The 15,179-nt window shown below is 48.4% G+C and overlaps 1 protein-coding gene across 4 annotated transcripts in view; it reads left to right on the top strand.

Moving 5' to 3' along the window:
* The window catches only part of NUP214 (nucleoporin 214), a 78,162-nt gene that overhangs the window by 20,704 nt on the left and 42,279 nt on the right, over nt 1–15,179 (top strand). For all 4 annotated transcript variants that reach the window (XM_073555938.1, XM_073555939.1, XM_073555940.1 and 1 more), the window contains one exon: nt 4,494–4,620. In XM_073555938.1, the coding sequence (XP_073412039.1) occupies nt 4,494–4,620 (127 nt within the window). The remainder of the gene's footprint in view (nt 1–4,493; nt 4,621–15,179) is intronic.

Below are 15,179 nucleotides of genomic sequence, written 5' to 3' on the forward strand. Positions count from 1 at the left end.
TGTACAGCATCAGAGATTCCTTCGGTTTGTAATCCAGAAGGATCATTATCAGTTCACGGCTCTTCCTTTCGGCCTGGCGTGTGCACCCAGGGTCTTCACGAAGGTCGTGGTAGCGGTCATGGCCATCCTTCGCTCCAAAGTGATTGTCATAATCCCTTACCTGGACGATCTACTGATCCAAAGGGACGTCCCGCCGAAACTGTGATCAGAGTCTTCAGGTCACTCTGGTCTATCTCGGCTGGATAGTCAACAGAGAGAAATCCTCCCTGATCCCAACTCAGCGCCTGGTGTTTCTGGGCATGGAGTTCGACACGACCCGGGCTCGTGTCTTCCTTCCAAAGGAAAAGTTTTCATCCCTCTGCTTGGGAATCGGCGTCCAGTCCCTCTCCCCTTCGGTCCTGCATGAGAGTTTTGGGGAAGATGATTGCCTCCATGGAAGCCGTGCCCTTTGTCCAGTTCCACACCCGTCCTCTTCAGCTGGCCCTCCTGTCTGCCTGGGACAAGAGAACGGTCTCCCTTTACCGACCTGTGCTTCTGCATCTCGAGGTGAGGCAATCCCTGACCTGGTGGACGCTATCCGCCTCAGTAATGTGCTGGAGGTCCTTTCTTCCTCTTTGGTGGCAAGTCATCACCACAGACGCCATTCTCCTCAGGTGGGGAGCGGCTTTCCTTCAGCACACAGTGCAGGGTCACTGGAACGCTCAGAAAGGCCTCCTCCCCATCAATCTTGTGGAGATCAGGGCAATCTTCCTTGCCCTTCTCCGCTGGCAATCTCTCCTAGGAGGCAGGCCAGTCTGCATTCAGTCGGACAACTCCACGGCTGTGGCTTACATAAACCACCAAGGCGGGACTCACAGCCAACAAGTCATGGCAGAGATGACAAGAATTCTGCGATGGTCATGTCCCTGCCATTTTCAGCCGTTCACATTCCGGGGGTAGAAAATGGGACAGCCGATTTCCTGAGTCGTCAGGGCCTCGCATTAGGCGAGTGGTCTCTCAATCCCGCAGTCTTCAACCAAATATGTCAAAGATGGGGCACTCTGGACGTCGACTCCTTGGCGTCTCGGATGAACCACAAGGTTCCTCTTTTCGTTGCCAGGACCCGGGATCTGCTGGCCATCAGTTGCGATGCCCTAGTAATCCTGTGGTCCCAGTTTCAGCTGCCTTATCTTTTTTCAGCTCTCCCTTGATTCCGAGGATCGTAGAAAAAATAGAAGGGATTCTTGTGATCCTGATAGCTCCAGACTGGCCGAGACGACCTTGGTATGCAGAGCTGGTTAACATGCTTTCAGACGTTCCCTTGAGGCTTCCAGACCATCCAGATCTTCTCTCGCAAGGCCTCCTCTTCCACCAGAGTTAACAGTATAACGGCATGGCCGTTGAGGCCGCAGTTCTGAAGGAGGCTGGTTTTCCTCACCAGGTCATTCAGACCATGATTAGGATGCGAGAACCAGCATCCTCGCGCATTTACCACAGGTATTGGAAAGCCTTCTTCCGGTCGTGTGAGGAGAACAACTTGTTTCCAATGACTCTTTCCCTTCCTTCTATCCTGACCTTTCTTCTCGACTCAGGTCTATCCCTCAGTACCCTTAAAGGTCAGGTTTCTGCTCTGTCTATCCTTTTCCAGAGTGATCTGGCTTCCCTTTCTCAAGTGAAGACCTTTTTTCAGGGTGTCGCCCATCTGGCACCACTTTACCATCCTCTGGTAGATCCATGGGATCTTAATCTCATTCTCGGTGCCCTCCAACTTGCTCCCTTCGAACCCATTCAGGATATTTTCTTTTCTGTCATGGAAGGTGGCCTTCCTAATTGCCATTACGTCTATTAGGAGGGTTTCCAAGTTAGCAGTATTATCTTGTCGCTCCCCGTTCATGATTCTACATCAGGACAAGGTAGTTCTCAGACCCGTTCCTTCCTTTCCTCCCAAGGTGGTTTCTTTTCACATCAGTGAGGTCATTGCCCTTCCTTCTTTATGTCCTTCCGTGGTTCATTCCCTGGAGAGTCCCTCCACAGTCTGGATTTGGTCAAAGCCATTCGAGTCTATCTTTCTAGGACTGCTTCCTTTCGTCAATCCGATTCCCTGTTTGTCATCTCCGAAGGTCGTCGAAATGAGCTCCCAGATTCTAAATCCACTATCGCCCATTGGATTCGTTCGGCAATACTGGAGGCCTTTTCAGGACAAACGGCCTCCTCCGGGCTGTGGGGGCTTCCTGGGCTGTTTGTCACCAGGCTTCGGCCTTACAAATTTGCAAGGCCGCGACCTGGTCGTCCTTGCACACCTTTGCGAGGTTTTACAGGGTTCATAGGTGCAGGCTTGGGTAGGAAGCTGCTGCAGACGGCGGTTGCGCACTGGCCGACCTAAGTCCATTTTCTTGGCATTCTTTCTGTTCCTACCCTTGGGACTGCTTTTGGACATCCCATGGTTACCTGTGTCCCCCAACGAAGCGATGAAGAAAGAGATTTTTGGTACTCACCGTAAAATCTTTCTTGGAGCCTTCATTGGGGGACACAGCACCCTTCCTAATTGTTTTTACCATTTTTTGGGCCTATGTGCCTTGTTGTTGGGTTAGTACATATGTTGAGTTCTTGTTGCTTCACCTACTGCTTTTACACCAACTGAGGTACTTGGTGCCTGTAGGTGGGTGTATACTGCTGGGGAGGAGCCATTTTTTTTCCCTTTTTTTGCCTACTGTCAGCCTCCTAGCGACAACAGCATACACCGCCGTGGTTACCTGTGTCCCCCAATGAAGGCTCCAAGAAAGAGATTTTACGGTGAGTACCAAAAATCCCTCTCTTTTTATTAATTTAAATAAAAAATCGGCGTGGGGACCCCTCTATTTCTTGATAACCAGCCTTGCTGACAGCTGAGGGTTGCAGCCCCCAGCTTTGAGTTTTGCCTGGCTGGTTATCAAAAATACAGGGAAACCCATGCAGTTTTTTTTTTTTTTTGTTTTTTTTAAATATTTTATTTATTTAGTGTGCAGGTGCCGGTTGATGAATACTCCCATCAGCCTTTCCTCCTCGCTTCTATTCCCGGCAGCAGGCGTCGGCTGATGGGAGCAGTAGTCCCATCAGCTGACACCAGTGACCAGATGTAAACTTTATACCTCCGATCACAGCTGAGTGCTCCCGACTGTCATTTGACAGTGTGAGAATCACGGCTCTGTCCGGCAGGGATGATTTCCCCGCCGTTCAGAAGCGATATTTGCCGTGCTGTCATGCACATGATAGCATGACAAACACCCAGGGTCGGGAGGCCTAACCCGAACAGTAACATAGACTTCCAGGTGAAGTTCGGTGTCAATGCCCGAACAGTGGGTGTTCGGTACAGACACCGAACTCTTTACTGTTTGGGTTTGCCCATCTCTATTGAAAAGCAATGGTGGAATTGCAAAAAAAAAATTTAATTTTCACCACACTGGAAATTTTGTATTTTTTTCCAGTACATTATACCGTGAAATATATGGTGTCATTTATAACTACAACTCGTCCGCCAAAATATAAGTCCTCGTACTGCGATGTCAACAAATGATTATGACCATTGGGGCACTCTTTGCCCTTGTCAGAGGCATGGACTTTTTGCTGATCCAGGTTACTTTGCTCTCACATCGACACACACCATTAGCATCGTAACATAATTGATGTAGGTATTTCCTATCTTTCATTTGTACGTATCCCCAGCAACATGCTGTTTTTCAGCGTGGATTTATACATGGTAGACTCATCTGTTTATCAGTTCTTCTCAAATGTATTACGTTCTTAATTAGCTGATTTCTTGGTATTTAACCTTTGTTAGATATTCCATTGCTGTTCACCATTCTTTCCTTATTTACTAATGATTTTGAACGAGTTGTTTCCAGCAGCACAGCTTAGATAACACCTATGCTGACTGTACCTTCTTTTTTTGCAGGGGCTTTTATAGTATGTATTTTGAGAGTGATTATTGTATTGGCATACTGTGTATTTAACCTGGGTTACATCCACTATGTATAGAGATTGAACTCTTCATTCATTGCCAAACAGGGTTGATCATGGTTAGTCTTGTCATTGACTTTAATTGTTTTTATGTACTCTTTGCATGTAGCTGTTCACAAAGGATTATTTTTATTTGATTTTGTCTGTTGATCCCATTTTATATAGCTTGTCTTCGTCTTGGTTTTTGTAACCATTGGGGAAAAATGCAAAAACGAGAAGAAAACTAACTAATAAAACTGGTCGCTCGTGAAGGGGATAAAATGTCCTCGTTTTGCATCTGCAGCTCCCATGCAAGCTCACATGCCTCCATGATTACAGAAAACAACTCTGACCTTGCAGTCAATATTACTCCCCTCTTGTAGTTTTGTTGGAGCAATGATAAACTTTTTGCATGAGTACACGTGCCCTATGTGTGTGGGTACATACTGCGGCAGTGAGCGCCCCCCAGGGTCTTGATTTGGCACGTTATGCTCCGGCCTTGTGTTCTGATCCAATGTCTCACTCTGTTTTCCCCACAGAGCCTGTGGGAGTTGTGGCTACTGGAAGACTCTGGCCGAGCCGAGCTGCCAGTGAGTGATAACAGTGATGACACTCTGCCGATGGGAGTTGTTGTCTCCTACACCAGCCAGCTGAGTGTGTTTGTCAGTAAGTACCACCCTGTGCAGATGGATGAGCGCTGGTGTAGACACTGACTAATGGGAACATCTCTGCTGTGTTTGTTGCGTTCAGCAGTACAGAATATTTCCGGACAGGAGAATCGCTGATTTGCCAGCAGCACATAGTATAGGCCCTGGTATAAGGGATTCCAGTGAAACCTCCAGGGCAGAGTAAAAGGGCAGAATATGAGTCAGTGGGTATAAGGGCTCCCAGGGAAACCTCCAGGGCAGAGAAATAGTGCAGAAAATGGGCCAGGGTGTAAGGGCTTTCAGGGAAACCTCCAGGGCAGAGAAATAGGGCAGAATATGGGCCAGGTTATAAGGGCTTCCAGGAAAACCTTCAGGTCAGAATATGGGCCAGGGCATATTTATAGGGCAGAGTACAGGTTTTTCCACCCTCTAGGAGGTGCCTGTATTTAACATGTTCCAGATAAAAATTGCCTTTTGTGGGTGTGAGAGGTTTGCACCCCAATATGACGCCTCGCTGACACTTGTCTGATCCCTACATTGCCCTGTTCATCACGGAGCTGCTCTGAGACAATACACAAATAGAAAATGTTCATCTATCGGTGTCTTGCACAGTGCAGGCCACATATGACACCAAAGTCTCTCCTAGTAAACAGTTATTTGCACGGTGCCGGCTGTCACATCCTGAGGACTTTCCTCTTGGATTCATTAGCGGCCTTGATTGTGGGCCTGAATCAGGAGCGGTGTAGATGGGAGCGGCGTATGTTGCTGACGGACCCACACTGCTGGACCGCACGGTGAAAGGCCAGACGCGGTGGTGACGTCACGACCTCGGGGTCATCCTTCATAGAAACTACAGACAACGCTTCGCACAGAAGACTGACCGCATGACTTCTGGCAGCATTGCGGGTTTTTGCATCTCTCCCCCATGAACATGTCGTCCCTACCATTTGCTGCTTCTGTGAAGATCCATTTTCTGCAGCTAGGTAATTGCATGTGTGATTGATGGGACGCGATGGGATCTGTGTCTTGCCCGTATCCCACATTGGACGTATTATTATGCCGATGTCGGTATCCCTCCCTTTGATGTGGGCTCCGGCGGTGAGCCCACATCTTTCCCTTGACATGTCAGCTGTTTTGAACAGCTGACATGTGCGCGCAATAGCCACGGGTGGAATCGCGATCTCCCCGCGGTTATTAACAAGTTAAATGCCGCTGTCAGACGGTGTTTAAATGGCGCTTTCGGCCATCGAGCCGGAAATACGCTCTCCAGTGACCCACATCACATGATCGCGGGTCACTGGAATGTCGGCATGACAGCCCGAGGCCTCCTGGAGACCTCTATGGTTGTCCATGCCAGATTGCTATGAGCGCCACCCAGTGGTCGGCGCTCATAGCAAGTCAGTAATTCAGCTACATAGAGGCGATCTGCTCATCGCCTCTGTAGTCTCCTATAGAGGCTATTGAAGCATGGCAAAAAAATAAAAAAAAATTGTTTTAAAATTTTTTAAAAATATAAAATTTCAAATCGCCCCATTCAGAATAAAACAAAAGTAAAATCACACATGCACACATTTGGTATTGCCGCGTTCAGAATCGCCCCAATCTATCAATAAAAAAAAATATTAACCTGATCGCTAAATGGCGTTGTGAGAAAAAAAGCAAAACACCAGAATTATGTTTTTTAGGTCACAGCGACATTGCATTAGAATGCAATAACGGGCGATCAAAAGATCGTATCTGAACCAAATGGTATCATTAAAATCATCCGCTCCGCACGCAAAAAATAAGCCCTCACCCAACCTGAGTTCACGAAAAATGGAGACACGCTACAAGTATCAGAAAATGGCGTAATTTTTTTTTAAAAAAAAATTTTAAGCTTGGTTTGGAATTTTTTTCACCATTTAGGTAAAAAAAGAACCTAGATATGTTTGGTGCCTATGAACTTGTAGTGACTTGGAGAATCATAATGGCAGGTCACTTTTAGCATTTAGTGAACCTAGCAAAAAAGCCAAACAAAGAACAAGTGTATGATTGCACTTTTTTGCAATTTCACCGCACTTGGAACTTTTTTCCCATTTTGTAGTACATGACATGGTAAAACAAATGGTATCCTTCAAAAGTACATCTCATCCCACAAAAAATAAGCCCTCACATGGCCATATTGACGGAAAAATAAAAAAGTTATAGCTCTGGGAAGGAGGGGAGGAAAAACCGAAAAAGCTTCGGGGGTTAAGACAGTGTCTTCTCTTCTCTATGTTGGTGCTGTATCAGGGAACCTTGGGAGCCGGATTCCATATTGGTTTTTCAGGATGTCCCTATAATGCATCGATATCCCGCATTCACTTTGGTCCCAACACCGATGTCCTTAGGCTAAGTGCACACGTAGCAGAAAATTTCTGCTCAAAAACCTGACTCCCTTCCCAGAAACCGCGCATTTTTACTGCGCGGTTTTTGCGCGGTTTTGATGAGTTTTCTAAACGCATAGAAATAGCCAGAAACGTGGAAAAACCGCAAAATTAATGAGCATGCTGCATTTTTTACTGCAATGCGTTTTTTTCGTGGTAAAAAACGCATCAATATGTGCAAAATGCATAGAATTAAATGGGAAGCTTATTTTTTGCGGTTTTATTGGAAAAACCGATAAAAAAACGCTGTGTGTGAACACAGCCTCACTGGTAGACTTGTGCTCCCCTCCTGCAAAGGCTACTTTCCCACTATATTCTCCCAGTGGGACGTTTTCATAATGCGTGAGCACCGCAGCTTTTGCTTGAATGAAAGGAGGGAGGTTTGAGCGCTGCAGCCCATTAATGGCGGCTGACTGGCTGCAGCGCTCACCTGACAAAACAAGACTCACAGGAGCGGATCCAGTATGGGAGGGGAGTACAAGGTATTATTTTACTCGGGGGTGGGGGACACTATTTCAGAAGGGGCTGTCCGAGTACTGGGCAGCCCCTCTAATGATCATATTTTGGTCGATCGTCTGTAGAGTATGGCCGTGTTTGTTGCGGGAAGAGGGGCTGTAAAACAAATGTTGCAGCAATGCAGTCGGCCTTCTGTATGTTTCTATGGGATATAAGATGGGAGAATCAGGGGTTTAATGGTTAGAGTAATGTTTTATTAATCAAAAAGGAAGCTATTCTATTAAAATGTACAGGAAAGACAGACAAACGATATAACAGACGGGCGTTCTGCACAATTGTGATCCCCATAGACAGAAGCAACCCCACAAAGTATACAAAGACTGTATACATGACATTCTAATGGGGAATATTGGGCTAGTATACAGAGGGACATACAGGGGTTGGACAAAATAATGGAAACACCTGGAAACATCAACAAAAGTTAGTGTAATATGGTGTAGGTCCACCTTTTGCGGCGATTACTGCGTCAATTATCCGAGGTATGGATTCATACAAGGTGTGAATTGTTTCCAAAGGAATTGTAGCCCATTCTTCAGTTAAAACACCCTCCAGTTCTTGGAGCGACGATGGCGGCGGAAATAGACGTCTAACTTGAATCTCTAAAATCGGCCATAAATGCTCAATGTTGAGGTCTGGGGATTGTGGGGGCCAGATGAGATGCTCAATTTCATTACAATGTTCCTCGTGCCATGCTTTAATGATTCTAGCTGTATGAACTGGTGCATTATCATCCTGAAAGATGGCATTCCCCTCCGGGAACAGTGCTTAAACCATAGGATGCACTTGGTCGCCCAAAATGCCTAAATAATCGTGGCTGTTAATTCTTCCATGAAGGGATATCATTGGCCTGGCGGATCTCCACGAAATAGCACCCCAGATCATCACAGAACCTCCGCCATGTTTTACGGTTGGGAGAAGGCAGTCTGGATGGAATGCTTCTTTCGGCTGTCTCCAAACGTACACTCGGCCGGAGGTCAGAAATAGGGTAAACGATGATTCGTCTGAGAATATCACGTTTCCACTGCTCGAGGGACCTATTCTGGAGGTTTCTACACCACTCTAAACGCTTGGAAACATTTGTCATTGAGAGCAGCGGTTTTCGAATTGCAGCTCTTCCGTGGAATCCAGATTTGTGCAGCTCCCGACGAACAGTTTTCGTGGAAACTGGGTTCTGTAGGTGTTCATTGAGCTCAGCAGTGATTTTCGGAGCCGTGGTCTTGGGATCCTCTCACAATTCGCTTTAGAGTCCGACAGTCTCTCTGTCAACGTTGACTTTCGGCCGGACCTGTGCTTTGCTGTGGACGTATTTCCTTCTCTTTCAAACGCAGTCATTACTTTGGAGACAGTTCCTCTTGACACGCCAAGCATTCGGGCACTTTCTGTTACACTAGTGCCTGCTATACGAGCACGAACAATTTGGCCTCTTTGAAAATCCGAGAGGTCTGCCATTGGTATCAGGTTCTCATCAATGTAATCGAAGATTATGATGCCAAAATGTTAGGTGTTTCCATTATTTAGTCCAACCCCTGTAGGTAAAAATGGACATAATGAAAACATCACTGCTAGTAACATATCTTACCCCTGTATAGCAAAAGACGTGTTTGTGACCTCCCCTTGAGAAAGCAAGGATACCAAACACGCAAAATGCGCATTGGGGGTTCCGTTACCCATCTGATGGCAGCCTGTGTGTTTTGCTGTACAGGGGTAAGACCTGTTATTGCCTATGTTTGGATTCCCTATTTACTGGCAAACCAAATATATCCCCCTGTATACTAGCCAGATATTCCCCATTAGCATGTCATGTATACGGTCTGTGTATACTATGTGAGGTTGCTTCTGTCAATGGGGATCACAATTGTGCAGAACTCCAGTCTGTCGTATTGTTTCTTTTCTATATATTTTAATAGATTAGCTGCCTTTTTGATTAATAAAAATGTACTATAACCATTGGACTACTGATTGTCCTGTGTAGTCTGTGATATACTGCACCAGTTCTGTGCCAGATTTCACAACTAACCTGCTGCTGGGTTGTTTTATGCTACTGTCTCTATGAAAGGACGATATCGGGGACATGACATCACTGCTGCGTTTCACCTCTCGCCATGTGCTCCAGTAGTGGGGGCATCTGAGTAATATACACAGCGACAATTTACACCATTCCTGTTTCGGGCCAACAATCATTCACCTGATGAACCCCATGTCCGAGGGGAATAGCGTCTGGATGGGGCACCATGCAGATAACTGTCTTTCTCCTACGCTTCATTGGGGGACACAGACATTGGGTGTTATGCTGCTTGCCACTAGGAGGACACTAAGTAAACACAGAAAAAAGTTAACTCTTCCCCTGCAGTATACACCCTCTCACTGGCTGGGAATTCCCCAGTTCTTGCTTAGTGTCTGTAGGAGGCATTTGTTTCTGGCTTCAGACCCCACCGTTTTTATTTTATTTTTGAATTTTCTGTAAATTTTTATTTTTTAATTAACTGAGTGAAGGGGGTGACGGTTCCTTTCTACGGCCCGCTCTCGCCCGAACCAACAACAGGCATGCACGTGGAGTATACCTCCCCGTACGCTTTACTGCGACGACGGGGACTGATTCTTCTGGTGATGGTTCCTTTACAGTCCCGGTACCCCTCACAGATACGAGGTCGAACGCACGGAGGAGATTTGACCAGTGCTTTTAGATGCCCTGAATTAACCCCATAGCTCTCCGTCCCCCTGCCCATAGGGTGGATCGATTTGAGCTATACCCATGTAACAACGTCTCCGGCTCTGCTACATCGCCCGGGAGCTTTTTTACCTCAGGATCTGAGATGGGATGAAACCTGCAGGCTCCTTGACAGCGCAGACGGAGCGAGCACCGGATTGGAGGAATGGGGTTGGGTCCTGGTCCCTGGGAGAAGCGCTGACCGAGTCTGAGCGGCGGCATACCGGCGGCCTGTTGCGGCCCCCCCGCTCCCACCCTTCACCCAGCGCTCGCCGCGGGTAGGCCCAAAAATTTAGTCCCCGGCTTTTCAGCCCACTAGGCCAAAATTTACATAGCGCCGCCCACGTCTTTGGTGCCTCTCGCTCTGTACGAGAGGCGCCCTGCTAGTTTCGGGGGCCATGTCTTTAACCCCTTCTCTGCTCTGTCTCTGTGGCGGCTGCGGGGGTGCCCGCACGGATGGACAACACCTGGTGACGTTACAGGGCCACCGATATTCCTCCCATGGACACAGTGTCAGGACCGCGGGTAAGCTGCATCTGTTCTCAAAGAAAAGCTTAACCCCTTCGCTGCACATTCCCTGCAGCTGCAGCCCAGGGTCTGCTTGTAACCCTTTCAAGGGCACAATGTCTCAGTCTAAGGCCTGTTTCACACATCTGTTTTTTGGCATCCGCCATCCGTTTTTTGCATCCGTTTTTGTGTTAAAAAACTGATCCGTTTCCGTTTTACCGCAAACAGATCCGATTTTTTGACGGATACGCGGTAACCGCTAATGGAAGTCTATGGGATCAAAAAACGGATCCTCCAAAAAAATGGAGGATCCGTTTTTTAGCGGAAAACGACTGATTTGGACGGATTTTAAAAAACGGAAGTGTGATCCAGGTCTAAGGAAGCAAAAAAGGGGGCAAATAAGAAGCGCACTGCGTTCTTTACCGCTGGTACCTATTGCAAGACTGCCTTGCCCAGTACACAGACTAATCCGCTATGCACGGATTGCGACACGGCTTGTGCTAAAACGCCATCCGCCGCCGCTGCGAGGTGCTCCCTGCATTTAGTCCCCCTTAGTGGGCTGCGTCCTTGTCACGGTCTGTGGAGTCACTGACCAAGGCTATAGAATCCTCCGGGAATCCTCTTTAAGTCAGAACGCGTCTTTACCGCTAGAGGAAGGCTTTGGCGACGGCCGGGAACCGTCCGCCAGCAGGGGCCGTGCTCGTTCAAGGGTTCCTCGGGTCTCTAGAAAGCGGACCCATGACATGTCCTCTAGTCACGCTCGCGATTAAGCATCGGCGAGTTCTGTCTCACGCTCTCCCTCTCCTAATGTTCGCAGAGAATGATTTCTCTGAATTCGAGTCTGACATGTCAGTCCCTCAGAATTCCCCAAATGTCCATGAATCGCTTGATTCTCTGACAGTCAGTCAACAAGTTTCTGACATTGGACGAGGAGAATATTCCCGCTCCGGAAAACGTTATCTCCTTTAAGAAGACTAAATGTGTACGCAGGGTATTTGCCAGCCATCCGAAGTTGAAGGACATTGTCTAGAAACGTAGGAACCGACCACATAAGCGGTTCACAGGGCAAAAGCCTATGGAGGCTAAATACCCCTTTACTCCAGATCTAATGAAGGATTGGTTAAAGTCCCCCTCGGTGGATCCTCCTGTATTGAGCCTTGCTCCTAAAATGCTTCGATCCGTTTCTGAGGGCTCTTCAGTCAGAAACCCCTCAGATTGTCAAATTGATTACCTCGCCAGTTCAGTTTTTGGAGCTCCAGGAGTGGCTTTTTTCCCCATCTTTCGCGGCGACTTGAGTGGCTAAGGCAATGACCACTCGGGCAGAAGTCTTAATTACTGCCTTCCAAGGTAGCAATCCTCCGGAGACAGTGTCGCCAAGCAGATAATTCACGCAGGGGATTTTGCAGTAGATGCCTCTTTAGATGCCGCTAATTTCACTGCTAACGCAACCGCTAATGCAGTCTCCATCAGAAGAGCCCTATGGCTACGCAAATGGCGGGCAGATTCCACCTCCAGAGACTTCTCTGCCGTATCAAACTGGTCGCCTGTTTGGACAAGAAACTAGACCAGCTCATTTCTGACACTTCCGGGGGGGAAGAGTAGGTTTCTTCCCCAACAAGGGGCTGCCTGGCCGTTTTCGGAATCAACAGCCGACTCGTGTTTTTTGTTTTTTTTTTTGTTTTTTTTCCTTTTTCGCAACAGCTCCAGCTGGTCCTCCACAACCTTCTCTTCCGGATCAGGTCGGTTCCCAGGTCTCTCACAGACCTATCCGCTCTTAGAAACCCAGGCCGACAGCATCTGGATCTAAGGAAGCAGATCCCATAGATCCTCTACTCAACGACAAAGTAGGCGGCCATCTGCTGTCATTGTCACAGCCTTCCTTCGGGCCGTTCACGCGCCACAAAGGGACGGAGTCATCCTTCCGGTCCCTCAAGTCGAATGGTTCAGCGGTTTTTTATTCAAACCTTTCTTTGTGGTTCCAAAGAAGGAAGGAACGATGCAGTCCATACTGGACCTCAAGCTGTTAAATCAGTTTGTCAAATTACGGCAGTTCCAAATGGAATTCCTCCGATCGGTGTCGCCTCCATGCAAAAAGGAGAGTCCCTATCATCCAGCAGTTCCTGCATTTTGCAATTCGAGAAGAACACTTCTAGTTCGTTGCCTTGCCCTTCGGTCTCGCCACTGCCCCTAGGGTCTATACCAAGGCCATGGCGGCTGTCATGGCCATTCTCCACGCTTGGGGAGTGGTGGTACTGCTGTATCTGGACGACCTGCTGATCAAGGGTCCATCCCTTCCAGCCTGCAAGAAATCCGTGGATATCACAGTAAATACACTTTCTCGCCAGGGTCGGAAGATAAACTTAGAAAAGTCTTCCCCAACACCGGTCCAGCAGACTTCCTTTTTGGAATTGATCTTGGACTTCCCACGGGTTGGTCATTCTCACTCCAGAAAAGGCCCGAGCCTTACAACAGGCAGCGTGGACTCTTTCCCCATCGGTTTCTCACTCCATACGCTTTCAGCATAATTCTCGGAAACATGGTGGCAGCGATGGGAGCGGTCCCATTCGCACAGTTTCATTTCCGCCCCTTTACAACATGCGTTGTTGTTAACTTGGGACAAGAACCCGTTCTCCCTGGACTGCCGGTTCCCTCTGTCCCTGCGGGTCAGACGAGCCCCCAAGCGGGGGACACTGAAATCCTCCCTGAGTTAAGGGAAGTTCTTTCTCCCAGTACGATGGTCGGTGGTGACCATCGACGCCAGTCTCCTAGGATTGTGTGCAGTTTTTTTCTTCGTCACCACACGGCACAGGGTCGTTGGTTAATTCGAGAGTCACGTCTCCCCATCAACATCTTGGACATCCGAGCGATCAAATTAGCTCTACTGAGTTTCCACCATCTCCTCGCAGGTCACCTCATCAGGATCCAATCCGACAACGCCACGGATGTGGCGTATATCAACCGTCGGGGGGGGGGGGGGGGTACTCGGAGCAGGAGTCACATCCTCCATTGGGCCGAGACCAACCATTCGCCCATCTCCACAATCCACACACTGGGTGTGGACAATTGGGCGGTGGTTTTTCTCTGTCGCCAAGGCCTTGCCTCAGGAGAGTGGTCTCTTCATCCGGAAGTTATTTTCAGCAGATCTACCATCGCTGGGGGACTCTGGATGTGGATCATATGGCCTAAAAACTAAACAGGGTTCCTTGATTCATTACCCGATCCATGCGCCATCCGAGCGGACACCCTAGTTCTGCCGTGGCATCGGTTCTGGCTTCCTTGCATTCTTCCCTTGCTCCCGGGGGTCATCAAGAAAATTAGAGCAGAGGGAATACCAGTGATCCTAGTCGCGCCAGATTGGTCGCGCCGGCCATGGTATGCAGAACTAGTACAACTAGTCCCCGGTGTTCCCTGGCGACTTCCAGATCGCATGGATCGACTCTCACAGGGCCCGATTTACCACCAGAAACCCGGGGCCGTGTCTTTGACGGCGTGGCCGTTGAATCCTGGTTTTTAGCACAGGTTGTTTTCTCTCCCGATGTGATCTCCACAATGATTAGTGCTAGGAAGTCCGTGTGCATTTATCACCGCACCTGAAGAACCTTCTTCTCGTAGTGCAAGGACCATGGTCGATCCCCACTGGTGTTTTCTATTCTTCCCATATTGGAATTCCTACAATCCGGATTAACGTCAGGTCTCGCGCTTAGCTCACTCAAGGGCCAGATTTCAGCCTTGTCAGTGCTATTCCAATGCAAAATTGCCACTGGACTTCAGATGAAGACATTCATTCAGAGAGTCTCCCAGGTGGCGCCTGTATATTTTAAGGGCCATTGGAATCATGGGACTTTAACTTTGTTCTCAGAGCCTTACAGGAGGCTCTTTTGGAACCACTGCAGGACGTACCACTAGCTATTCTCTCTTGGAAGGTGGTCTTTCTAGCGGCAGTTACGTCAACTACACAAGATTCTGAATTGGCAGCCCTGTCCTGCCGTCCTCCGTTCCAGAAATTTCCTCAGGACGAGGCAGCTCTCACGACGTCCCCGTCTTTCCTGCCCAAAGTCGGGTCGTCTTTTCATCTCAATGAAGAAATTGTTTGGCCTTCCTTCTGTCCGGCTCCAGTCCATTGCATTGAGAGGGCCTTCCACACCCTCTATGTGGTCAAGGCTCTGAGACGGTACATCTCACGGACGGCTCCCTTCCACAAGTCAGATGCCCTGTTCGTACTTCCACTGGGGCATAGGAAGGGTCTAGCCACTTCAAAAACCACGCTAGCCAGGTGGATTTGCTTGGCTATTCAGGAATCCTACTGTGTCCGGGACACACCTGTCCCAGCAGGGATTCAGACGCATTCTATCCGCTCAGTGGGCGCCTCTTGGGCCATTCGGCATCAGGCGTCGGCAGAACAGGTCTTCAACGCTGCAACTTAGTCCAGCCTGCATACCTTTT

The sequence above is a fragment of the Dendrobates tinctorius genome, unplaced genomic scaffold (genome assembly GCF_039654945.1).
Source record: "Dendrobates tinctorius isolate UK_male_01 unplaced genomic scaffold, ASM3965494v1 ptg000231l, whole genome shotgun sequence".
In the NCBI taxonomy this organism is placed as follows: domain Eukaryota; kingdom Metazoa; phylum Chordata; class Amphibia; order Anura; family Dendrobatidae; genus Dendrobates; species Dendrobates tinctorius.